Source organism: Pimephales promelas, chromosome 10 (assembly GCF_988280905.1).
Source record: "Pimephales promelas chromosome 10, fPimPro1.hap1.1, whole genome shotgun sequence".
NCBI classification, from domain to species: Eukaryota; Metazoa; Chordata; class Actinopteri; order Cypriniformes; family Leuciscidae; genus Pimephales; species Pimephales promelas.
The window spans coordinates 34,839,694-34,867,046 of record NC_142778.1 but is presented as its reverse complement, the minus strand read 5'-3'; the positions used below and the strand labels follow the sequence as shown (position 1 = coordinate 34,867,046).

At 36.8% G+C, this 27,353-nt stretch overlaps 1 protein-coding gene across 1 annotated transcript in view; it reads left to right on the top strand.

Moving 5' to 3' along the window:
- The first annotated feature begins 5,265 nt into the window (after positions 1-5,265).
- tmem91 (transmembrane protein 91) overlaps positions 5,266-27,353 on the top strand; it is a 29,228-nt gene continuing 7,140 nt past the window's right edge. Inside the window, exons 1-3 of the mRNA XM_039684239.2 lie at positions 5,266-5,969; positions 19,262-20,627; positions 26,837-26,983. Of these exons, the coding sequence (XP_039540173.1) occupies positions 20,229-20,627; positions 26,837-26,983 (546 nt within the window). The 5' untranslated portion in view covers positions 5,266-5,969; positions 19,262-20,228. The remainder of the gene's footprint in view (positions 5,970-19,261; positions 20,628-26,836; positions 26,984-27,353) is intronic.

Genomic DNA, 27,353 nt, shown 5'->3' with positions numbered 1-27,353 from the left:
GCTAATTTGATGAGGCTTTCAGTTGTCAATACAGCCCTATTCACACCCTCAGAGGTTTGTATCATTGTATGTTGCTGGCTTGCTGTACTGTTGTTCATATAGAGGCCCATTTCCACCACAAAAGAGAAAAAAAATGTTGGTAAATTACAATTATGACATTCTAAGTCATAATTATGACATTAGTTGAAATTAGATTAAGTTAAAATTATGAGAAATTATAAGGTAAAAAGTGGAAATTAAGATGGTCAAAAGAAATTACAGAAATTAAAAATTACGAGGTAGTAGGTCAAATTTTGAGATACAAAGACATAGTATGAGATAAAAAAAAACAAGAGTTGTGATATAAAAAGGCCATAATTATTAAAAAAACTCATCTCAAACTTATCTCATAATTTTGGCCTTTTCTACTGAATTTCTATGACATGAACTTTATCTTTAACTTAATCTCAGAAGTATGATTTTTAACTTTTAATACTATAAGTTTGACTTGATGTCAATTTAGATATACAATAACATGATTAATTTTTCTTAAGTTGTAGAAACCGTTACATACGTTCCTGCTACTATTATAACTGGCCATAACTTTTGAAAATCTGATCACAAATGAGATGTGGGCGTTGATGCATGTATTTGAGCATGATAATTCATCATATCATCAACAAGATAAACCATTACCAATTTATGAATACAGCTCAACATACCAACAATATAAGATGTCTGGTTATCAGTGCATCACTTGAGAAGATGCTGAACACACTCAAATCTCATGGCGATGGCTACTGTCACTCATGTTTCTTGTTATCATCAGCTGTCGTTGAAAATGAATGATGTTTAGTTGCTTTGGCGGTGCTAGTTGTCGAAAGGGCTTTCAGTGTTTAAAGGGCAGTAAGCGATTTCTGAGCTCAGAAACACACTTGTAGCCAATCAGCAGTAAGGGACGTGTGAATTTGGGGGCGGGGCCATCAAGATAGGGGTGTGATCCTTGTTTGATTTGGTGATTTGACCATGTTTAAATCCATTTTAAATGCAGAGTTTTGTCTAAATAGTGCAGAAAATGAAATGACATTAATATGGTAGTTTAAAGAGAATAGTTTGCATTTTTCTCCATCCTCTGGCTCTTGATGCACATACTAATTTGATTTGATTTAATATTTCATTGTCTATGCATTCCAAGCATTCACAAATGCTCATACACATTCACAGTTTTTCACGTGCGTGTCCAGATGTAATGAGCAGGAGTGGAGCTGAGCGCTGAGCTCATTTGTCTGGGTGTTGTCAGGTGTGTGAGCTCTCTCTGCTGTCACTGGGGATTATTTCAGGCTGTCTGCTCTCTGTGTGCCCGAATAAACAGCATGTGCACTCACATATGCCAATGCCATACATTTCAATATAGGCAGGCTGTGCGTGTATGTGTGTGCGTGATCTTTTGCGTTTGAGAGTGAGGTCAATTAATTTGAACCTCTCTATTCCCCATGATCCTCCTGCATATAAAAACATCACATACATCCCATATGGATTAGTGCTTTAATCACCTGAATAAATGGCCTTGACCTCTGCAGATGTGTGGGTGAGAGGGGTCAGCGTGCCTCCGCATACGTCATGGCAATGACCTTCTGCTTCAGGATGGATTAGAGTTCGGTGTGCTCTTTGCACTTTGCATGATGGGAATCCCGGACTAGGAGTACCTCTCTAGTTTACTAGACTGGTTGGTTTAAGCACTTTCCAAGCTATTTTAAAGTCACTAAACTACAATTAGGCTTTTTTGAAAATGTATTATTCATTGGACATTGGATTTTATATTTAAAAATATATTTTAGTGAGTGTTCAAATCTTTTATTAAATTGTTTTGTTTTGTGTATTTTTTTATTTGTTCGTTATATTGTTTTAACACAATTAAAAATTAGATAATATAGGTGTTCGAAGCCTATTTCCACCGGTGAAACTCGAAAAAGTTCATTTTTTTTCAGTAGTTCAACTTAAAAGGTGAAACTAATATATTATATAGACTCAGTACATTCAAAGTGAGATATTTCAAGCCTTTATTTGTTATAATTTTGAATAAAATTAGAATATTGTGAAAAGGTTTTCATAGCTGTAAGCATAATCATCAAAATTATAACAAATAAATGTTTGAAATATCTCACTTGTTATACTTGTTAATATCTCACGTCATTATTATGGGATAAGTTAAAATTAGATAAAGTAATATTTATGAGATACATTTGAATTTATGACGTAAAAGGTCAAAATTATAAAGATAAAAAGTGAAAATTAAGACTGTCAAAATAAAGATGAAAAGAATAAGTAAAAGTTATCATTTTGACATGTGTGAAATTATGAGATACTGTGTAATTTTATGTGATGCTTAGTCATATTATGAGCTAAAACGACCGATAATAGTAATCATATACTTTATAATGTTATTAAATAAATTAGCAGTATAATCTACAACCATATTTTTCTGATGAATGAATGAATGAACAAATTAATCTCAATTAGTGTGACAGCATTAAACATAATGAATTTATATGAAATACAACAACAAAAATTAGAATTCACCCTACTACCAAAGAGAGAGAGAGAGAGAGAGAGAGAGAGAGAGAGAGAGAGAGAGAGAGAGAGAGAGAGAGAGAGAGAGAGAGAGAGAGAGAGAGATGTATTTGTTTGTATCTAGGAATAAAAATAGAGAGAGAGAGAGATGTATTTGTTTGTATTTAGGAATAAAAATAGTTTAGGAATTAAGATTTTGAATCAGTGTTTATTATTATTGATTCAGTTCACTTTTACAGAGATTTTAATTAGTGGGTCTGTTGGCTTGGCTGTAAAATACACGTATAATGCATTGCAACATCAAAAACAGCAATGTATTTATTTATTTTTTGCTCACTAACTTGCTACTCTTTCACTACTAACATTGATTGGTTAGCCTTGATACTTTTTCTGAAAATTGTAGTTAAATTGGTAGCATTGATACATTTAGTCAATTGCTCTCTAACATGCTTGTGTACGTGATGCACATCACGTCTTTCAACAGAAGTCCCCTTACTCTCTGCCCGTATGTATTTCTGTATGTCGCTCCTTGTTCTGTGTTGTTTCCCCCTGTGATCTGCACCTCTTCATCTGTCTGTCCCCATGATTTGTGTGTGAGGTAAATGGTGTGTGTTTGTTGTCAGCAAGGGTGCAGCGAGCAAGAGCAAAGGCTATTGATCCACGCTGACCATACACTCAACCAAACAGCTGTCGTCCTGACAGCGCAAGACAAATGAAGCATCAGATTCACCATGTTGACTGACCTATTCCCATCCACAACAGAGAGAGAGAGAGAGAGAGAGAGAGCACACCTCATGAACAGATGCATAAGCCTAGAGGATTGTTATTGATTACTAATGTCCATCCCTGCACTCGGCTTTATCCCAGTCGGGGTCCCCTGAGGTCCATCGTATTAATATTAAAATCCAGGACACAACAGAATGTTTTTCTCCTGTTTCTTTCTCTATATTTAACAGAAATCTTCATTTTTTTCCCCACAAAACAGTGTCTAGAAGTGGGTCAGATTGGGTGAAAACAACATGAAGAGCTTACTGCCATGGATTGAACAATTCTAGCTGGATTTTCTCTGTGAACATGAATAATAGCACAGTACAGCACTGTTCACTTAGAGCCTACATCACATCCAAATTGACCCCGTTACTTACCTAAGGTTTTGACTTTGTAAACTGGAAATTGATTGCATTGTAAAAAGTGAGCGTTTCATACCAAAACGGTGCTAAAACTGAATTTGAATATGCTAAACTAAAGCAATGCCTAAATATCTGTTGGCTATTGGTTTATATTATTCAAAAGCCAGTAGCTATGTTACTATCCACCTATTTTTATGAGATATCACATTAAAAAGCGCTGGATAAAGCGGCAAGATGTTCATTAATGAAAAAAATAAAATTATGCATATTAAACATATTAACTCAATTGAGGCAGATCAGTTTTTATCCAATGGGAAAGCGCATAGACTCCGATGGAAACACTTTACTGAATACATTTATGATCAATTATATCAATTAGGGAATTTGAGTATCGCTTTAGTTTGTTTGTTTCATTTGATTCAGTTCTGATTCATTATGGTATGTTTCTGTTGTAGTAGTTTTTCTTACATAAGAAGGAAATGCTTTGCTCATTGTGGAGTGGACAGAGCAGTGTTGCAGACTTATCTTTTTGAACTAGTCATAAAAAGAATTGGATCATAAGATTAGTTTGGGATTTGTCTGCATTGGTCACACTTTCGGAAACGCGCACTGAATTTGCAATTTGTCTCATATTGTGTTTAGCCTACTAGATAAGTATTACATTATATTATTTAAATAATTCCACATAGAAAGAATAATTCCACACATCAGACTACACTGTTGTATGTTTGATTTTATGTGATCGGGAGAAGATCACAAATAAACAGAAATCTGTATTTTTTCCCAACCCTATTGTAAAAAAATATTGTTGGTTTAACTTAAAAAAATGAAGTAACCTTAAAAGTTCATTGAAATGGAAAAATTGAGTTAATACAATGAAGGAGATTTATTTAATCATCAGAAACTCAAAATATTATGTCATCTGAACTACATAAATTATTTAAGTTGATTTGACAAAAGAAAAAATGTTGTGATTACAAATCATGAGAATATTTTTTTTTACAGTGTATCAAATCTGAAAACTCTCACTCATCATTGTGTGTTGTAAGCTCGGGTTGGCTGGTCTGCGCTGTCCATCCGAAGACAAAAACACTGGCATGTTTTTATTTATAAATCCATCCTGGGTTTATTACCATCATATCTTTGTACATATATCTGTAAAAAGTATCCTTCTAGCTATAGCCTCCGATCACAGGACATATTTTTACTGTCTGTTCCAGTGGTACGAACTGAATTTTGGGAAAAGGCATTTAAATTTGCTGCTCCCTCTGCCTGGAATTGTTTACAAAGTACGTTGAAACTGAGGAAACTGGTTTCGTTGGACACTTTTAAATCAATTTTAAATGATTTAGAGAATGAAACATCGGGCTGTAGATGTTTTAGCTAGTTCTGTATTTGATTTTGAAATTGTATTTGAGTTGCTTGTGTGTATATATGTGTTTGTATTATTGGATGTTATTTGTTACACTCAAATGTGCTGTGTCTGTCAGTTTTGGCCAGGACGCTCTTGTAAAAGAGATTTTTAATCTCAATGTGCTTCTTTCCTGGTAAAATAAAGGTTAAAAAAAAAAAGTACAATACCATTCAAAAGCTTTTGTTTTTGAAAGAAGACCCTGATTCTCACCAAGGCTTCATTTATTAGATCAAAAATACAATAACAACAGCAATATTTGTAATACACTGTACACGCAAACACGCCACCAAACACCGACAGCCTCTAGGACCCTGCGATACACTGATGCTAGAGCCAAGGAGAGAGGGGGAAAGTGGGGGGTGGATTGGAGCGCAAAAAGACAGTGGAGGAGGGAAAGACAGAAGTGGAGAGGAAGATGCAAAGAGCCGCTCCGATGCTGTAGTTTGGAAGTCTCGCCGGCAAGACTTAAAAGAGCATTGGTGGTATAAATACCCGGCGTAAACAGGATTAAAAGAGCAACTACTGACTCCATCAGAGAAGTGTGAAGTGAGAGAGACAGGCAGAGAGAGAGAGAGAGAGAGAGAGAGAGAGAGTAAAGTGTAAGCATCAGCAGCGGTGTGTACTGCAGTGTGTGTCTACACACTCACACAGGAGCTCGCTTTATTACAACGCTCAACTCAGGAGGCAAGAACTGTCACTCTTCTACTCTAACACCATCCCGTCTCTCTCTTTCTCCACCAGACTTGCTTATACTCACAAATGGAGAATATGTCTTGATGCTAAAAGTTCAAACTGGGCCGCCGGATTCATCTTTTGCTCCACTCGGTTCCTCCACACACTTCCCCGACACCGGAGGTCAGCATCAGATGAGAGAGGTAAGTGTTGCTCATCTTTTGTTATGAAAATGCGTTTTAATCAGTATTGTCCAGGATATTCATTGGGTGTATTCAAGTGTTATTTGTATTTCTCTGTGGAAATATATTATTTGATGTCACATCCTGGACATTTCTTTTTTTTGAAAATTTTATTTAGCTTTTTTCAAATACAATAACTGACATAAGACACAACATAAAGAAGACAGCAGCAACAACTACAGAACGACAACTATAATATAGTAATATAATAATAATAATAAATTATAATAATAAACGAAAAAGGGAGATACAATGTTAGACAGTTAGGAAATGATATCCTGGACATTTCTGTCATTTTGCTGTGCTGTTATTCAGACCTCTAACTTCTTATTTTTCTGCGAAATTCATTCAGTCAAAGCTCTTCTGTGCCTCTTGCATGGGGGGTAATGATTATTCTGGCTATGATAACACATGCAAGCTTTGCCGTTATTATTGTGTCAGACTTTAGAGATGTTGCTCAGCAGAACGTGTGTGTGCTTGAACACTATTGTTCAGCAGAACTGCATCAAAGAAACACATTTCTATTGTTAGTCACTGAATCTGCAGTCCAGCGTCGCCTCTGTAGTGATTCATGTGGCAGATGCTCCCTAGAGATCATGTTTAGATAATGCATTAACACAATTACTCAAAGTGAAATATATTTGGTATTTAATAAAAAGTGACACTCTTTGCTCCTCACCCTCATGACACCCCTCACACACACAAACACTCTTAGAAGAAACGGTTCTATTTAGAAGCAAAAATGGTTCCATCCCCTGCTTCATATATGGAACTCCAAAATGGTTCTATATAGAACCATTTTTTTGGTAAAAGGTTCTATTGGCCAAGTGTGGAAGATATAGAACCCAGAGGAACCCTTTTTTAAGAGTGTATAGAACCTTTTAGGGGTTCCAAATACGTAGCGCTGATAGAACCTTTTAAGGTTCTATATAGAACCTTTTCTTCTAACAGTGAACCATTAAATTCGGTCTCTACAAATCATACTTCCAGATTACAATAAAGAGGAGATTATTTCATGGCATACGGTCCTGTGCGTTATTATCCCTGAAGTCTCAGTGCACCCCCCTCTTATGCACAAATCTCACTACTAATCTAAACTGTCCTGTAGACACACACACACACACTTTTGTTTATCAGCGCTGTGCTGTCACATGCAGTGTGTTGCCTGATTCCCCTGCCTGCTGCATGCTGGTGAGATAACCTTTTACTTAGCACGAGTAATAAACAATTAGCCGGTGATTATGTGCGACGTGAGAGGGTTTCTCATTTGATTAAATGTGTTCTCGGTGATTCAGAGCATCTCAGAGATGAGTGTCATATGTGTGTCTGCTGTATTGGTATTATGAAGTGTTCTCAGATTTTTCTTATTATTGTCATGCATTGAATTGTGTGTCATTGGGATGGGCATTTGTTTGTGTGTGTGTGTGTGCTCTGACTCAGATGATGGAGGAAAAGGCTAGTAAGAGGTCAGGCCACCGAGAGCTTGTTCCTTCTTTCCTCTGGTCTGTTTCACACCGCTCGCATTAGCCGCACGTAAGAGAAGTAAGAGAAGCTACCGAGGCTCGTGTTCTGCTTTCACATTGTGTTACCAAACTGCATCCTTACACCACAAACCGAGGGGTTTCTAGATTACAACTTTGAATATTTTCAATATTTTCAACATTTAATAGTGAATGCATGGTATAGCATTGTGAAGAACTATACTACCCATCAAATCCTAAAGCATCGGAGAATGTGTTATTATAATATAGGCCTATATATATATATATATATATGTGTGTGTGTGTGTGTGTGTGTGTGTGTATTGAAAATTATTATGATTAATAACCATTATTTTAGATTAAAAGGTCATGATATGAGAAATCTTTTGAGGTCGTTGAACCATTCAAACATCTTTCAAAGCTTAAAGTGTCCTAATTATAAACTAGTATTTATTAATTTAATCAAGCTCCAAAAACAGCTCATTGTTGTCATATGACCACCTCCGGAGAAAGACATTAATGAACACCCTCATCACACCATAGGCTCTACATTGTGTGTGTGTGTGTGTGGTCCTGGTGTTGTGGACAAAACCGACAATTTTTGGTCCCCACGAGGAAAGCAGCTTATAAATCATACTATTAGAAATTATGTTTTCTAAACATAAAAATTAAGTTTTCATAAAAAATTATGTTTTCTAAAAATGTAAAAAAGGTTTTCTGTGAGGGTTGTGTTTAGTGTTAGGGAAGAGAATATACAGTTTGTACAGTATACAAATCATTATGAATGGAAAGTCCCCATAAAACATGAAAACCCAACGTGTGTGTGTCATTTACCGTGCCGTCTGTCACTGTGCGTAACATATTCAACTTTGTTCTCTCCATTATTTTATATCATAAAAGCCTACATTGCAAACAATTGGGTTGATTAATAGGTTTTAAGGTTTGACACAAAAATATAGTTTATTTCTCTGAGTGTAGCATACTGCTTGTGACAAAAATAGGCGTCGCATTGAAACCCTACTTGCAGATCTACTTCTGGTTCCAGTGTTGTGCTGGTTACTCCGCTATAACCTGTTAATACGAGACTGAAATAAATGTGTCGATTACACAGGCTGAAGTAGATCTGAAATATGTTCCCCTACCACATCCAATTTGAGTGTCAGCAAAAAGCCTGGAGGCTTGTTTGGTTTCTTGTTTGTTTGAGTCTTTTCATTAAAAAAAAAAAGCCCTCTGGCAAATAGGAAGCTAGTACAGTACACACACCTCAACTACTTTACCACATAAAGGGATGTGTCATAAGAGCACAATGCACCAGCAGTTCTGATTGATCGTGTTTTGCTCCCTATGCACAGCACAGCCATCACGTTTTGTAGCCGTCTCGGTTAACAAGCGCTGGCATGAGATGAGAAGACCCATCTCACACTAAATGAGAATGAAATAGAGGTCTGAACCCAAGGCATCTGCTTCACGCCCATCGGCCCCTGACTAAACATGTTTTTGCTTTATAGGAAACTTCACATGCATTTTAGGATAATAACGTGTGCGGATGTATCTTCCCAAACGTGTAATGAGAAATCTGTCAACAAATGAGAAGCTTTAAGAGCTCCCTGCAGTTTTCAGCCAAAGTAAAAGCTGTGTGGTTTAACATTTGAAAATGAATTAAGACAGTATTGTAATTTTACAGTCTTTTGGGTAACACTTTACTTGAAGGGGTGTGCATAAGACTAACATGACACCTTCATAATCATGACATGACAAATGTTATGAATATGAAGGAAGTTTTATGCATGTTTGTGACAACTTCGCTCAGTTATGATATTTTTAATGCAAATATGACATTGTTTAAGATGTTGTAAATGATGTATTGGTTTATGTCAAGATGTCATAATAAATACATCTCAAACAATGTCATTTTTGCATTAAAAATGTCATTATTGAGCAGACATGCATGCATAAACCCTACTTCATATTCAAGACATATGTCATGTCATGGTTATAAAGGTGTCATGTCAGTCTTATGCACACCCCTTCAAGTAAAGTGTTACCGTCTTTAACTTTAATATTAATTTTCTATTTTACAGGGAAATACTACTATAGTAACATTGCATTTTATAATTGAGTATTTAGAATAATACTACTAATAAATATTAAACACAATAAGAAATATTGCTTTTGTATGATTTTATTTGTTTTATTTCGTTGGCCAAATTGTGCAGCCCCTATAAACAAGCACAGCAAACCTAAAGCCGGTTTAAATCGACATCACAATTTTTATCAGAAAAGTCGCAATTACATTTTAGAAAAGCCCCTGTAGAAAAGTAGAAAAGTATTTATTTTTCAACTGCTCCACATTGCTTATCAATGTTTGTTCAGTAAACCCTCAAATTGCATGTCCACGTTTGTGAGATATGGTGCAGTGGAGGATATATGTTGCCTTCAAACAACCGTAAAGGCATCTCTTGTCAACAGGATGTTTGAGATTGCAGTCGGACGTGCCTTGATGCCTTCAAAAATCCGCAAACTGCCCGTGAAAGCAGCATTATTCATCTTTTGGACACTACAGCAACATGCACAAAAGATTTCAGATGCACAACCAGAAATCAAACCCAAACTGAAGAAATTCAGTGCAATTAGATGAAAGAAGTCTTCTATTCTTTATTGTCACCAGTATAGAAATGTCAAGCCCCGGTGCCCTTTTCTGCACCCAAGTGGATCAACAAGAATAATGAGATGTCCCATTATAATCAGATTATAGATAATGAGAAAGAGTCAGACACATAGACACACAGAGTTCATGGCTCATAGACAAACACACACAGTCCATGGTAGGGAAATCCCCCTACAGCGCCTGTATGCTCTCTCTCCCTCTCTCTCTCTCTGGCACAGCTGGTGTGAGGCACAACGGGGCCTGAGGGATGACAGAAATCACCCAGCTAAGATATGTGCAAATGGCTCCTCTGAAACACTGAGAGCTCTGCCCAACTCAAGGGAGAGATTGAGAGTCAAGGGGAGAGAAGCAGAAATGACAGGGAAAAGAAGGGAGTACAGGCTGAGGAAGGGTACTGGTAAAAAAGGCACTGACAAAAAGTATGACATTACCAGGTTTTTGGTTATGGTGCCATGTACCTTTACCAATTAATAACTTCTAGGATTAATCGCGTTTTCATGTTCCTCATCTGTTAAAGGCGTAGTTCACTTTTCAAAAAACTTTTGCTGATAATTTACTCAAGATGTCCATGTCTTTCTTTCTTCAGTCGAAAAGAAATTAAGGTTTTTGATGAAAACATTCCAGCATTTTTCTCCATATAATGGACTTCAATGGGGACCAAACGGTTTTAACTGGAACCAAAGGGCTTTAAACGATTTCAGACGATGAATAAGGGTCTTATCAAGTGTAACGATCGCTCAAAATGAACAAATCTTTTTCCGAGTCAATTCGTTCGTTTCGTTCGTTGAATGAATCAAATGATTCGGAAAAAAAGATTTGTTCATTTTGAAGAATGAGTTCGAATAGGAGAGTCACGAACCATAATCATTTGGCCATCTTTAAGCCATAATCATCAAAATTATAAAAAAAAATAAAGGCTTGAAATATCTCACTTTGCATGTAATGAGTCTATATAATATATTAGTTTCACCTTTTAAGTTGAATTACTGAAATAAATCATCTTTTGCACGATATTCTAATTTTTCAGAGTTTTCAGAATTTTTCACCTGTATTAAACAATATATTTGAAATATATTGCAAAAAATGCATATATACAAATATTTAAGTATGTTGAGAGTTAAGCGAGATTACTAGATTACATCATTCGCGTGGGCGGAGCTATTTCGGCTTGGTTGCTTTTTCCGACTCACTGATTGGTGTAATTTTCTGTACAGCATTAGATTTTCACTAGGAATTATGCCGTTAAATGTGATAATTTAAAAAAATAAGCTCAAAATAATGCAAACTGGCAGCTTCAACAGAAGCAAACACCATAGATGAACAACCTCGTAGCTTAAATGTTTAGAAGTTATCATTCAAAATCAATTTCCCTGTGGAGAAAATGAATGGAGTTTTACTTCCAGGTCCCGACCGTTGGACTCTATAACATGTTGCGGGTCATAGTACTATGGTTACAACAACAACAGTGAGCAAAACACTGAGAGAATAACGGTATAAACAACTGAACTAGAAAGATGACTGAAAAATGAGTTTATTTCTAAACACACACACACAGAATGCTGATGTAAAAACACCCCTCCCTCAGTGAAGCTCAATTCCTTTTTCCATTATAATGTCATTTAGGGAGGAATTATGTATCTTTCCATCCTGAGTATAATGTGACATTGCTGGGCTCAAGGAATTATTGTGCTGGAATTATATCAAGGCTAACTTATATAAGCAGAGACGCACAGAAATGACGAATCGGACTTCGGCTCGTTAATCTTAGGAAATGCATTCATAGTATTAAAGTCGGTGTGTTTTCATATAGATATAGACTGAGTTAATTTTTCTGCTTTAATTAGCAAAATGCAGCTGTTCTCCATCATCTTTTATTTCAGTCATGAAGGGTGTGTAGTGAAGGATGAGTGTGTGTGTGTGTGCTTGATAATGCCTTGCACTCTGCACGCCTCTCTCGTCCATCAGCTTGTTCATTGGTTTACAGAGTCTGGACTCTATCCTCTGTTGTTTTGTTTGTGTGGAAGATTTAAAGAGAAATATATGAAGTATAAGCGAATGTTTTCTCCTTAGCAGTTGGTTTCCTGTCTGAGCTTAATCGTGAAAAATACAAATAATAACAAATGACAGTTTTGCAAGGATTTTTTTATGTTTGTTTAGCAATAAGGATGCATTAAATTGATCAAAAGTGTTTATAATGTTACAAAGAAATTGCAGACTAGAGCTTTCTATTCATTAAAGAATCCTGTATGTTTTCCACAAAAATATGAAGCAGTTTTCAACATTGATAATAATAAGAAATGTCTCATGAGCATCAAATAAGCATATTTGAATGATTTCTGAAGGATCATCAAAAAGTAAAGCCATCAAAACATTGCTGTAAACATTGCTTTGTCTGATGTACACACAGCAACACTTACTCAACCAATAGAGTAAGTTTGGGGGCGGGACTATCAGTTTGTTTGACCAATAGCAGATGGGGGGCCATGTTCAAGCAAGCTGTTTGGAAAACAGATATTATTATTTGTTATTATTTTGTGGAACTTTTTTTCTGACAATAGTGGTGAACATATTAAAACAGTAAAAAAAAAAAAAAAAAAATTATTAAAAAGTACAATAAATACTCTGTCCCTTTATAAGAAAGCCCAATGCCAAATGTACATCCACAGTGGACACACATTACGATATTTTGGCTTTGGGATCACATTTATAAAGGGACCCTGAGATTGCCGGTTAAGCAGAAATAATGCTGAACCGGCTAAAGGAATCAAATAAAAGACAGAGGTCAGTTCTGAACAACGCAAAAAGAAGATAAAGTAGCCAACGTGTGTGAGAGTAATAGAAAAAGAAACTGGAGCAAAAGGAGAGCGAGGAGGTGCTTCTCTATAAAAGTGCTGGGGTTGATTTGCTGTGCTGTCCTTGTAGAGCTCCGTCCAACGGACCGGGTGTTTTATGTGTGAGGCAGAAATCAGGCTTATAATGCAGCTGACAGCAGTCCTTGTATGGGTTAGCAATAAAGCTGAGTGCATCTCCTCTGGAATCAAGCCATCCTTGCTTAAAGGGACAGTTCACCCAAAAATTAAAACACTGCCACTCATCCACATGTCATTTCAAACTTGACTTTTATTCTCCTCTGGAACACAAAAGAAGATTTATTTTTAATTTTGTGCTTTTTTTCTCGTTTCCATATAATGACAACACGTGAAATGGAGCTGTAGCCCTCAAACCGTATTCACTTTATAGCCCTTAATCCTGTAATTGTGGACAAATGGGGGCACAGAGGACTCAGGCGTGATCCTTATTTTCATTTATTATAAATGTTATATCACTGTCTTCGATAAAGTTTTGTCTATCCATTTATGGTGTTTTTTTATTTTGGGGGTATTTTTGAATTTATTTACTTCAAAAAATACCATATTTTCTATGTAAATTATGCTTATTTTTATGTTTTATTTTTAATTTTTTTAACTACATTAAAATATCATTCCAATAAGTTGTTAGAGCTAAAACCTAAAGATGAAGTGACTTTGCTGTCACCTGGTGTCTTATTTCGGCTTATTTTAGAATGCTCTCAATTACAGTTTTTCCCATTCATTTCTATGGGTGCCCATTTTTGACCCAAATACAAGATTAAGGAGTTTTGTTTTTTCACCCACTTAATAAAGTAGAATTGAGTCAAAAAAAAAAAAGTGTGTTCAGGAGGCAAACTTAGGAAAAGTAGCCAAGTCTTGTACCGTTCAGATCAAGGGAAGTATTTTTAAAAAATAAATCAAACTATTTTGCCCACATTTGTCCAGATCATAAAAGTGATCTATTTAATTATTGTGCTATATCCCATGGTTTCTGAAGGCGTATGATGGAAAAAGCCTTATTTGAAGACTTAAAACATGTTTTGTGACCAGTCAAAAGTTTGGAATTTACATTTTTAAAAGAAGTCTGCATTTTATTTGATAAAAATACATTACAAATTGTAATATTTTTAGGTAACACTTTACATTAAGATTTACTTACTTTAGTTAACATACTTCTAGCATTGAAACACGTATGATTTTCATTTAAAAAAATCCAGTTTCCATATAAATATAAATTGTTTTCACCATTGAAATAGGTTTCTTGAGCAGAAAATCATCATATTAGAGTGATTTCTGAAGGATCATGTGACACTGAAGAGTAATGATGCTAAAAATTCATCTTTCATCACAGGAATAAATTACATTTTAAAATATATTACGTTAGAATCTATTCTTAAAAATGTATAATATATTACAGTGACTGTACCTTTTTACTGTATTTTTGATCAAATAGACAAAATATACGTTCAAAAACATATTCCAAACTTTTACTGTATGTCACGTTTACCCTTTTTTTTTGACCTTGCTATGTTTAATCAAAATGTCATTACTTGATCTTCTGCTGAAAACGTCAGATTTCTACAATCATTTAACCCGTCCACGAATCTTCAAAAATCTAAATGAATAGATTTTCTGTAGTTACGTCACAATGCAAAAGATGTACATCTGTTGTTGCATATTCCACATAAGAAGGAAAATCATGCAGGTTTGGAATGACATGAGGGTGCGAACTCATTTTCTGGTGGCCTGTCCCTTTAAAAGCCATACACAGTGGGAATGAGTGTGGTGGGTGCAGGTCTGATGTTTGTGGCCCTCTCCATCCAGTGTGTTTGGAGGTGCACTGCAGTAACGTTGATGTCAGGGAGAGCAGGGATCTGCTCCTGAATTATCACCCTTCCGCTCGGTCTGCGCTCAAGAGCTCGACCACAAGCGGAGGAGGAGAACGACAGGAGAGCAGAGCAAAGCAATATGAAGCAGAGTAATGCAGGCTTCAGCTCTCAATGCCACTATCCAGACCACAGTCTCGTGCGCTGCTCCATATATCTTCATATGGTAATGGATAGAGTATAAAATTAGATGCAATTCGATTTTGCTTCAACTTTATTGATCTAAGTGCACCACCATAGAGTCAATTACTTTCTTTATCATGCCACTCCTTGCGCTGCTGAAATCAGATTTCCTTTTTAACTTTCTGTTTGAGGCAAAGCAGCTCAATATATGGCTACAAAACTGCAAATAGTCCATATAGAAATAGAAAAGGGCTGTCAAATGATTAATCGCGATTAATCACATCCAAAATAAAAGTTTGTGTTTACATAATATATGTGGGTGCATTGTGTATAATTATTTTGTATATATATAAATACACACACATGCTTGTATATTTAAGAAAAAAATTATTATTATATTTATAATATTATTATAAATAATATATTATTTATATGTAAAATATTTATATTTATATATAATATAAATTATATATAAATCTATATATGGTATATACAATATTTCTTAAATATGTACAAGCATGTGTGTGTGTTTATATATATATAAAATAATTATACACAGTGCACCCACATATATTATGTAAACACAAACTTTTATTTTGGATGCGATTAATCGCGATTGCCAATTAAAATGTGCTGTTTAGAACCAGAACAAAAAAACAGTGTCAAAACTTTTATCCAGAACTGACTGTCATCTGTAATGCCGATGAAAAAATGATCTAATGAGTGAGCAACTGTATGAATCAATTTTTCATCTCTATTTTTCAGCTTTATTTTAAAACTGCATACAAACAAGAGACAAAAGCAATAACACATACAGTAGTAAATACATATTTTGTTCATTAAAGCTCAATAAATAATATTTTGAAATATTAAAAGTAAAAAAAAAAAATTATAAAATATTTCAATATATCTATATCTGAGGGCAAAGCAGATTTTTTTCGGCTGCCATGATCTCACAAACATTAATATGAAAAAAACATGCAGGGTTTTTTTTTTTTCTTTAATGAATAGAAAGTTCAAAAGAACAGCATTTGCAACACTGTAGAAGTTTTTACTGTAATTTTAGGTCATTTAATGCATTATTGCTGAATAGAGACTTTTAATTGGACTGTTCATCCAATGTGGAACAGACAGAGTTTACACAGAAAAGCTGCTCTCTTCAATGCAATGAAATGAGAATTAAAGAAAAGAATCTGAAAAGTTGTGCACAATATTCACAGTATAACTTTGTGTGACAATAAGGCAGAAATGATCCTCTGCATATCTTCACTTCACTTTTTATTATATGGCAAAAAAGAGAAGTCTATTGCTAAACTTCATTTGTGTTCCAAAGAAAGTTTCGAAAGCTGAATAATTGACGACTGAATCTCTTTATAGCATAATCCTTTATATTACATTCACACACACACACACACACATACCCACACACACTGCAGAGGGCGAAATGATTGCCTTGAGCATATCGTTAAAATCAAATTTTAAATTAAATTTAAATAGCTTTTTTTTCTAATGCAGTATTCTTGCATATCATTAATATTAAGTATGCTAGATCGCTTCATCAAAGTTTCAATTAACACGTAGTAGAATCCATTAAGAACTAGTTTAAATGATGCGGTGTGCATCCTAGCCCTATATTAATTTACATGCTAAATTCTAAAATCATCATCAATGCCTCAGGTAAACAGCACATGTGCCACTGCCGGAGATGATGTCAGGTGTGTCAGACTGGCGCAGACAGGCATGTAGAGGACTGATTGAAACAGCACAAGGTTGGCATGAGAGACAGACGCTCACCTGCACCAGATGCCTATCATTCTGAGACCGTCATCCTGGTTTTTCAGGGGCCGACTGACGGACAGAGGGGCTCCTGGGAAATGTGACAGCAGATTCTGATCGGACCAAGTTGTTCTCTTTAACACCCACTGACTGAGACTGTTCAGCCAATGGCTGATCAAATAAAGGTCAACATCAAGGGTAATGCCAATCTGACACTCTTAAAGGGATATTCACCCAAAAATTAAAATTCTGTTATTAATTGACCCTTCGCTAAGCCCCGCCCTCCATAGTTACTGTTGCTACGCCTGTCAAGCTTTCGAGGCTGGCCCATCTATTATAGTGTGGATGCACCCGGTGTCAGACATTTCAATGAGATAATTAGTAATTTTCGGCGAACAAGGGAAATATCTGAGAGAGCAAGACAAAAGGGACTACAGTATGCATTCGAGGGATATATTCACAACATTATATGCAACCGATTAAAAAATAATTTCCTAAAAGTTGAAGTTAAAGCCTAACGTTATATGAAAGGGTATGTGAAAATAATCTTATATATTTTATATAATTATAAATCAAACTGCTTATCAATAAATCTTGTGGAATAACACTAATACCAGGAGAGCCGCGATCGGATTGGGTTAAGTTACTTAGTAAGGGATAACGTTAGGACGTCGATTAACAAAATGCTGAAATATATTTTAAAGTAGCCTATGTCAGAGCCTTGTCTTGTCTCTTTAATCTTATTTTACATTATCATTATTGTTTTGTTGGGTTCTTTTACAAATAAAGACTGATGCTTTGAGCGTTCACTGAGCTACTTTATTAACAGGCTGCAACAACAACATTGCGTCGCGCACTTCTTCTATATCCGCTCAAGGCGCACTCCCCTCATACATGCCCCTGTTGCCCTCTTGTGGTAACATGTAATATAGATTACACCACAATTATGACCAAAGAACCGTCAATATTTCCAAGCAATAGGTGTTTTTGTTAAGCATGTCGACATTTACCAGTACTTGTGAATGGGTCTTGCACATAGACGCTAAATCACGCCAATCATTTCTCCCCTTGGCTTTTAGATTTTCTGGAAGGAAAATAATTCCTCTCCCCCGACCAAACTTTTAGTATACCGGTATCAGATTTGCACAATCCATACGCACAATGCTTCAGCATGTTTCCCTCGTTCGAAAGCTTGCCAGACCTCCCGCGCATAGTTACGGTTGCTAAGACACGATTGGCCAGTGGCGGTTTTCGGGCGTGTCAATTATAGACGTCGTTCCAAACCCGTAAGACTTTCGTTCATCTTCAGAACACAAATGAAGATCTTTTTGATGAAATCTGAGAGCTTTCTGTCCCTCCATTGGCATCTTCACAACGACCGCTTTGACGCTTCAAAAAGATCATAAAGAGATTGTAATGAGCTCAATGTTAAAATTGACTGCAGTTCTCCTTTAACCCCTTAACTGGCACCCCCCCTTTTGGCAATGGAGTGCAAACTGACATACCCATAATAAAATGGTTGTTGCTAATGAGTCCTTGTGACCACACACAAAACCAAGGTATCATTTAAAAGCTGACACTTGACAGTTTATTATGAAAGACTTAAAATTGTTCTGAGCAATTACTAACAGAGAGATAAATAAGCTCAAAAACAATGGACGAGAATTTTTTTTTTTTTGTATATTAATACAATCTGTCAAATGGCACTTTTGGCGCAATTTTTTCAGCCCTAAAGGTCACTGCAGTAACTCATAGTAGAATAATAAATGGACAATATACATATTACAATATATGAGGTATTCAAAATAGTAAACCAGAGGCGATCATGGGGAAGAAAAGCAGTCTGCAGTTGAAACATAATCAAAATGGCTCACATCCTGATAACAAATGAGTGACTGACAAAAAAAGCAAGGTGAAGGGAATATCATATCCACATCACAAGCTCCATTTCACCCTGACGATCGTATATAACCATGCACTCATCCAGGTGTTTACATTGGAAATATCTTTTTATGAATACACCGCCTGGAGCCGCAGACCTGGATTTCTCTGCTGCGATAGATTCAGATGGCAGTACCGAGGCTGTTTTTAGGTGAGGGCCACAGAGATTTGTATGCAGAGCGAGATGACGTGTAACTCATCACGATCCGCCAGAGGGTCTGCTCTCGAACCGTCATGCCCATCTAACATTTTTAAAGGGAACTTGGGCCGCTGCCCTCTCATATTTCCAAACTAACGAGTCGTCTCCGCTCTCACTGATGCTCTTTGCCTTTGAGACAGACGTGCTCTTTGGAAGAGGCCGCTTAGAAGTGTTCAGAGTACATTAGTGTCCGTTCCTTTGACACACACCATCCTGCCACTCAAACATTACATCAGACTGGCCTTATAGGGATCACTTATCGAGAGGTTTTTTTTTTGTGTGCACCGAAGCTAAACGCTATTTCTGACTCTGTTCTCTTCTGTTTGGCAGGCCCGTCCAAGTGTCAGCATGAGGTGAGAGGTGCCGGACACGGCTCTAAGAGACTTCACTCGACTGGGAGAGCGTGGCGCATTAAAAATACAGGCCCCGCATGAGCTGTCGGGTCTCAGCTAGTGCTATAAATCAATTCCCAAGCACTCTGATTTCTTCATCAAGACATTTCTACTCGGGTACAAACGGAATGGGTTTCTTGAGCGCTTGCTGACCAGAAGCCGCACTCCAGAGGATACTATTTTTGTAGACGTCTGAAGTCTCTGAAAACACACCAGGAGACAAAAACGATATATATATATAGGTGCATAGCTGATAAAGTCTTTCAACCCTCCTGTCAATGCTTTTCACTTCCTTCAAAGCTTTTGGCACTTCAGAGAATATTCCTATCAGCTTTGGTCTGTCTAATTCACAGCTATTTTTATTCCACTGCATTTTTAGATAAAAGTTTCCCATTACAGAAATCTGTTCAAAACATTTCGGTCCCCTCGTCTGAATGGGTGAGAGAACCAGAAGGGAGGTTCACGCTTAAAATCCTCACAATTTCACAACCCGTCTACAGTCGGTTGCTAATCACGGTGCTCCATCATCAGAAATGACTTCCATCTTTTTTTCATGCAAAATGAAGCACATTAGCATATTTATGGGCTGAGATATAACCAATCGTGTACAATGAGCTACATGGATCTTGCATCCAGGCATCAAGCGAAGAAACAAACATCTTCTGACATGTGAAGAAAATGTAATATTCAAGAGCTCTGTGCACTTAAACACATGCACTAAAATAAGTGCTCTCGGAGGAGATGGAGGAGCACATGAGTTAATTTTCTGTGAGACATCAACCGAAAAGTCTTCAGTTTAAACTGCTGTGTTGCTGCTTTTACATAAATGACACATTCTTAAGAATACAAGTGTTGGCCGGATCAGCCCGAAAGCATCAGTTGATGTCAAATCCAGATCTCTCAAAATGGAGAATTTGGATGACCTAGAACATCCATTATTGGGCGACAGCCCCAAAAACTCAAGTGGTGGTGGACTGTTCAAAGGCATATTGATGAGGAACGAGGAGGACAACAGACTGCCCCCTCTGGACTGGAGGAATTATTGCAGTTCTGCAGATATTCAACAGCATCAGCTACTGGATCCGTGTTCGTTGCCTTGCACTCTTGAGACTCTTTATCCTCCTACTACTATATGGGCCGCCGCTGACTCCCTGGGCATCCACAGTAAGGAGTATCTGGAAACCACCTTTGTGGACATTGGTCCTGGTTCACCATTGGAAAGGAAGTTGCTTGCCGAGACAAGAGATGTTCATAGTGTGTCCTACAGCATAGACGACGGGGACGACCTTTTGCCAGACTTTGAGGTGAGGCTTCTACCTCCAGAATACAATACATGGTGTTTCTTTAGGAATCGTTCACCTAAAAATTTGAATTTTGTCATTAATTACTCACCGTCATGTCTTTCCAAACCCGTACACAATGAAATCTGAGAGCTTTCTGTCCGTTCATTGACAGCTACCCAACTACCACTTTGACGCTTCAAAAAGTTCATAAAGAGATCGTAAAACTAACTAATCCAAATGAATTGAGTGGTTTATTCCACAGTTTCTGAAGAGACTCATTTTAGGCGATGAACAGATTGAAAAGTAGTGCTGTCAAACGATTAAAATATTTAATCGCGATTAATCGCATTAATGTCATAGTTAACTCGCGATAAATCGCATATTTTTATCTATTTTAAATGTCTCTTGATTTCTTTTACTCACATTATTTTTTTCTCATTTTAATGCTCTAGCAACATGGAAAAGTGGATCGGCTTGCTTTTCCATTCAGAATCTTATTGGCATCCATTTTGGCATCTTGCGCTCGTCATCCACTCACATAACGTAACGTTAATCAACTATTTGGCCGGCTCGCCATCCCAAACGAGCGTGTGCGGCGTGCCTGTTGTTTTGTTTTCGGTCTAGCTAGATCCACTTGCGCTTTGGTCGACGAAGTTGCAAAAAAGTTGGCGTCCTGTTGCAAAAGCATATGAAAAAACACTACAAGGTTTGCTTGGACAAAAAAAGACTGTTAATCGCGCAATAATATATTTTTTTTTAACTGTTAAAATGGGTTTGCGTTAACACCATTAATAACACGTTTAACTGACAGCCCTAATAAAAAGTCATCAACTCACACATCGGTTGTGGTAAAAACATGACGAGGACCAATGACGTTCATTCTCGTGTTACGCAGCACGTTTGAGCTGAAAGAAAGCTCTCAGATTTAATGCAAAAGATCTTCATTTGTGTTCAGAAGATGAACGGGTCTTACGGGTTTGGAACAACATAAGGGTGAGAAATTAATGAAACAATAAACATTTTCAGGTGAACTATCCTTTTAACTACAGAAAGTGCATCAAAGTCTTTTTAGGCAAGTCATGTCACTCGGAGTCGGCCGCCATCTTGGCAACGCCTCCGGGCAGCTATTTCGGACTTAATAAGACCAGGCTCCTATCTAAGTGAATGGGCAGAGTGTCAGAACTGCACTTTAACTGGTCACCAGGAACTAAAAACTGCATGTATAGAAACAGCAGTAAATTATGATAAAAATCGCTGAAAAAGTTTGATGACTTTGCCCCAAAATAAGGTTTAAAATTCCCTTTTCCCCACAGGTTATATGTTTACAACAGTTCTCGTCATCAAATGTGCGCATGCGTTGTTGGAACCAGACGATAGGCTTAAATGTTTCCTGTTAAAAGCAGACGATTGGCTTTCCAGCGGGAGGGGTGGGGCATGTGCATAACAACCGCCATCTTTGGTGTTATGGGTTTTCCCTATATAGTTGTATTAAGGATTTAGGAAGTGGCATGTCTCTATATAAATAGTCTCTGAGTGCACTTATAATGAATGTTTAAAATGTTTATCACATTTTTTAAATGGAATAATTCATTATTTTTATAATGCAGAATCCCAGTTTAAGATTGAAAGAATGAGATCATGATAAACAAATACATAAAAGGCATTTGAAAAGTATAGCAAAAATAAATGAAGGCAATGTAAAAACCTGTGACAAAAAGTTCCCATATATGGCCTAGAGTAGACTAATGTTCAAAAGTCAGATTTTTTCTTGAATAACACTTAGCAAGGATGCATTAAATTGATCAACAGTGACAGTAAAGACTTCTACAACAAGTAGAATTTCCAAAAATGCTGTTTATTCATCAAATAATCCTGAAAATAAAAGCAAAAAGTGTTCGATTACATATTTCTGAAGGATCGTGTGATGAAAATTTAGCTCTGCCACCATCTCAAGATATATTAAAAGAAATGTTCCTTTAAATTTGAATAATATTTGGACCCGTTTTTTCCCCTCTCAATTTGGTGTGCGAAGGCTGGTGGTTTGGTTTTCCATTTTGGCTCATTTCTTCCTTGCTGTTGTATTTGGACTCTGAAGAGAAGAGTGAACCGAGTTCACGAGTTCATGCCAAGTCACTCTCTGTTTACTGGATTCGCAGTTGTTCATTCACAGTCCAAATCCTCATATCTTCCTGCATTTGAAAAATAGAAGATCACCTAGCCGTTAAGCCGTGCATTTCCTCTAATGCTCTGGATATTGCAGCACAAATGTGGAATTCAAATGCTGTACAGTCAGTGATAGGTGAATGAGCTTTTAAATTGAAAAATCAAATGGCATGAATAGCAGTGGGGGATGTGAAGCGCGGACACTGGCCTTCAAACCCAGCATGATTATCGAAAGCTCTGTGTCCACTGGCGTGTGAATAATAATGCCACTATGCTGATGAGCTCCATGCCAACTTCTATTTCATACACCAGCAAACCAGATCTAGGTGGGAAAATCAAAGATTCAGATTACAGATTCAGCTTAACCGCTAATAATTTTGATCGATGGCTTAAAAAAAATGGTGACGGCCAAGAACACTTCAAGTATCAGACCATTTATGTCTGTCAAAAACACAACATGCAGCTCAAACACTTAGCATTCTGCGTCAGCACAGACGCATTCCTCTGGAAAGCGGCTTGTCACATAGCACAAACACTCAGTCCCTTTAAAAGAGCACTTGAGGTTCTCTCTGTCAGCACTGATTACACATGCTGTCATGCCATCCAGGCTTTTCATCAGGAGGTCAAGTGTTAAAACTGATGCCATTAAAATATTTAAAAACCTGTTCTGAGCAGAGGCAGTGCTAACAAAGAGCAGAAACCACTGTGACTGTATTGTGCTTCATGAGGATCTGCTCTACTATGACCCAGCATTAATAAAATATTACTCTATTTAAATACCAGAAGGCGCTTAAACGTGATGTGGGGCATGGTAACATGATTGCAAGGCTACTCTTTGAAATATGCATACGCCTTTATTTCAAATGGCTGTGAGGTATATGTTACGTATAATTCAAAATGCATATGAAACTTTCATTTCTGACCGTGAAGTATATTTGCGAGAACCTGACCACTGTTAAAGATACTGTGACATTTTTGCAAACAGTGCTGGGAAGTACAGATTATGTTACCTAAAAAGTGTCATCTAATAGATTACGTTTTTTGTCATGTAATTTGGAATGAAATTCATTTTCGGTATGTTTTACCTTACCTCAAGGGCATCCAAGATGTAGGCGTCTTTGTTTCTGCAGTTTGTTTCAATTTTGATGTATTTAGGTCAAACCGTTTGTGTCTATCAGTCATATAATGGAGGTCTATGGTCACCACCTCAAAGAGCATGCAGAGAGAAGTCCAAATTAAACATGATTTAATGACTTGTAAATGTAAGTACACATTGATGGCCTAAGACACAAAACGAGCGGTTTGTGTGAGAAAACGAACAGTATTTATATCGTTTTTACCTCTTGTAATCGCAGTCACATCCAAGTGATTTGAGGGCGCGGGAGCTTTGTGGCTTTGGTTACAAGAGGTAAAAACGATATAAATACTGTTGGTTTTCTCACACAAACCGCTCGTTTCGTGTCTTAGGCCATCAATGTGTACTTACATTTATGAGTCATTAAATCATGTTTAATCTGGACTTCTCTGTGCATGCTCTTTGAGGTGGTGACCATAGACCTGCATTATATGACTGACCGACAAGAATGGTTTGACCTAAAAATATCAAAATTGTGGATGCCCTTGAGGTAAGCTAAAACATACCAAAAATTAATTTCAACGTTAACTATCCCTTTAAAGGAATAGTTCACTTAAAAATGAAAATTAGTTCATTATTTACTCACCCTCAAATTTTTTTCAAACTGGTATGAGTTTCTGTCTTCTGCTGAACATAAAGGAAGACATTTTGAAGAATGTCAGTAACCAAACAGTTGATGGACACCATTGACTTCCATAGTTGAAAAAAAAAAGGGGGGGGGGGGGGGGTCCATCAACTGTTTGGTTACTGACATTCTTCAAAATATCTTCTCTTGTGTTCAGCAGAAGAAAGAAATGCACAGGTTTGGGACAACGTAAGGTTGAGTAAATTATGAATGTGAACTATTCAATTAAAATCTCCACTACGGGTCAATCTCAAGTTAGAGCACAAAAGCATTAAAATGGTATCAGTGAATCATTTATTTGATTCGTAATAAATTTTTGACTAAATCTGTGTAAAAAAAAACTTCTAAATGCTATATATGGGAGAGAGGAGAGAGTGTGTTTTAATATTGCCTCGGATGCACTCACAGCGCTGCAATAAAATTTGATGAAAAATACAGCAATATAGCATTTTATCATGCTACACTGCTTTATCTTTGGAAAAAAAGTAGCTTGAAGTTAGTTGCATCATGGTTTTGGTAAGTTACTGCTCAGAACTGAACCTGGCTGCGTTATAGTGTACAATGGAAAGCTTTAGATGCTTGTAAGTGTCATTTTTCTTCCCTTTTTCCTATACTTTTTTTAGTCCATGAATCCTTTTTACAGTGAAGTCACTGAAGTACAAAATACATGACTCAAATCTGAAGGATGTAAACACTGGTTGTAGAGACAGTGAAATGAGCAGAGTTGTCAAACACAAGACATAAATTGAAAACACAGCTCTTTTATGAAACATGAGTCAGAATTAGCCTGTGGGCATGCAGCGCGACTAGCGCACATTTGGCATAACCTCATTCAGTCACATTATCTTACAGGAACCAGAAAAACCTGCAACAGATACATTATTACAGCTAAAGTGAATGCGAGTCTCTGCCTTTGTAGGATAAAACATAATTACATTTGAAGTTCACATGTTAGAATAAGTTATATAACCTATAATTATCTTACAGCAATTCGTGCAAATTTTACGAGGTGGATAATTCATACGACCTCACTCGTACATATTCATGTGATTTTTGCTAAATTGTACATATTTTACGAGTTGCTAAATTTGTATGAATTTGTACGAATGACCTCCCCCTGACCCCGCCCCTAAACCTGCCCATCACTGGGGTTTAGACAAATCATTTGAATTCATACGAATTAGCTACCTTTTAATCGCTCGGACGAATTCGTACGAATTGGTCGTAAGATAGCGTTGCTGAAACTCCCTTTCACTAGCCAGTGTTTCCCCATGCTACCTTTGCACAGCGCGATTTTATTCACGCTGATGGGCAGTCTGGATACCATGGACCAGATTTTCGCCTCAGACGTCGATGACGACGTCTATGCGACACACCGAAGCGGTTTGTTTATACCTATGGATCCAACATGGCAGCAGACGCGAAGTTACCTTTCGATGCAGCCTTAGATATTGTTCTAAGTGGTTTAGAATGCAAATAAATCTCGGACCCATCGTCTTCTTCTTTCTCTCTACATTCGTCATCTGGTTTAATTGAAACGATTGGCTATAAGCTACGTACAGGCGCATTTGATAGACATTCGTAGCACCCAATAAATGGCTCTGGGCATTCGTAAACCGCACCTCAAATACGGTTCCCAGTCCACATCTCAGTGTCAATGAGACGTGGTCTGACGTTAGCCAGGCTACCCTTTCACAGGATCATATGGAGGAATTAAGTACAACACACAATTCAATTAATAATAAATGAATACAACTTTTATCCTATGACAAATTAACCCCTAAGCTGTCACCCCCCTTTTTGAGAATGGGGGTTAAAAAGCACTATTCAGACTTAAATGGTTGTAATTCAAGAATGCTTTGGAATATATACCCAAGTTTGGTCTTGTTTTAAAGAAAACACTTCGAATCAACACTTAAATCAAATATACTGTACGATACATTTTTTATTTTATATAAAATATATATTTTACAAAATATTTTTTACTCTAAAATAACTATAAAATCAAAGCCATAAATCTAGCCAAGTTACATATATATAGTTGATATCTCAAAAATTGAAGTTCCCATGAGATTTTGTTTAGGCGTAGTACCAAAAATAGCCACCGGGTGCCATTGAATTTAGCTGTATACATTCTGCCTTAACACATTAATAAATTTCTGTCCAAATATCAGTTCTGTCTCAAAATTTTTATTTAAATTAATTAATTTCTGACCAGTAAATCATTTCCATTGACATTATGTAGCATGTAAGCTCTCTGGACTTGTATGCTTGAGTAGTGCTGATGATTGTGATATTTACCCACAGGACTCCTCCAGCGATGACTTCAGTGACACAGACAGTGAGAGCAATTTTCCCATCATGATCCCTCAAGATTACCTGGGCCTGGCTTTCTTCTCCATGCTCTGTTGTTTCTGGCCTCTGGGCATTGCTGCGTTCTATCTTTCCCAAAAGGTACTGGGCCATTCTCTTGGGCTTTTGTGGATATATAAATCTTATTGTTCATACAACAATGTTCACATATTGCAAATACGGAGTCCTATGTGACACTCACATACTTGTCTCTCCAAATTGATGTTTTTAACAAGACTGTGGTCTAGCAGTACTCTAGCAGTAAGCTAGATCAACATTAGAATAACATACTGATCATATTCTAACATTTCATCATGTTGAGCTATATAACATTGATTAGTTTTATGTACATTTACACACTTGTCTAATAAAGTACATGTAAGAGCGGCGTCTCTGTCAAGTCGAAATTAGTCGCGGACGCGGAGCTTTTGGCATCTCAGAAATGCCCCGCTGATATTGATCCTCATTTTAG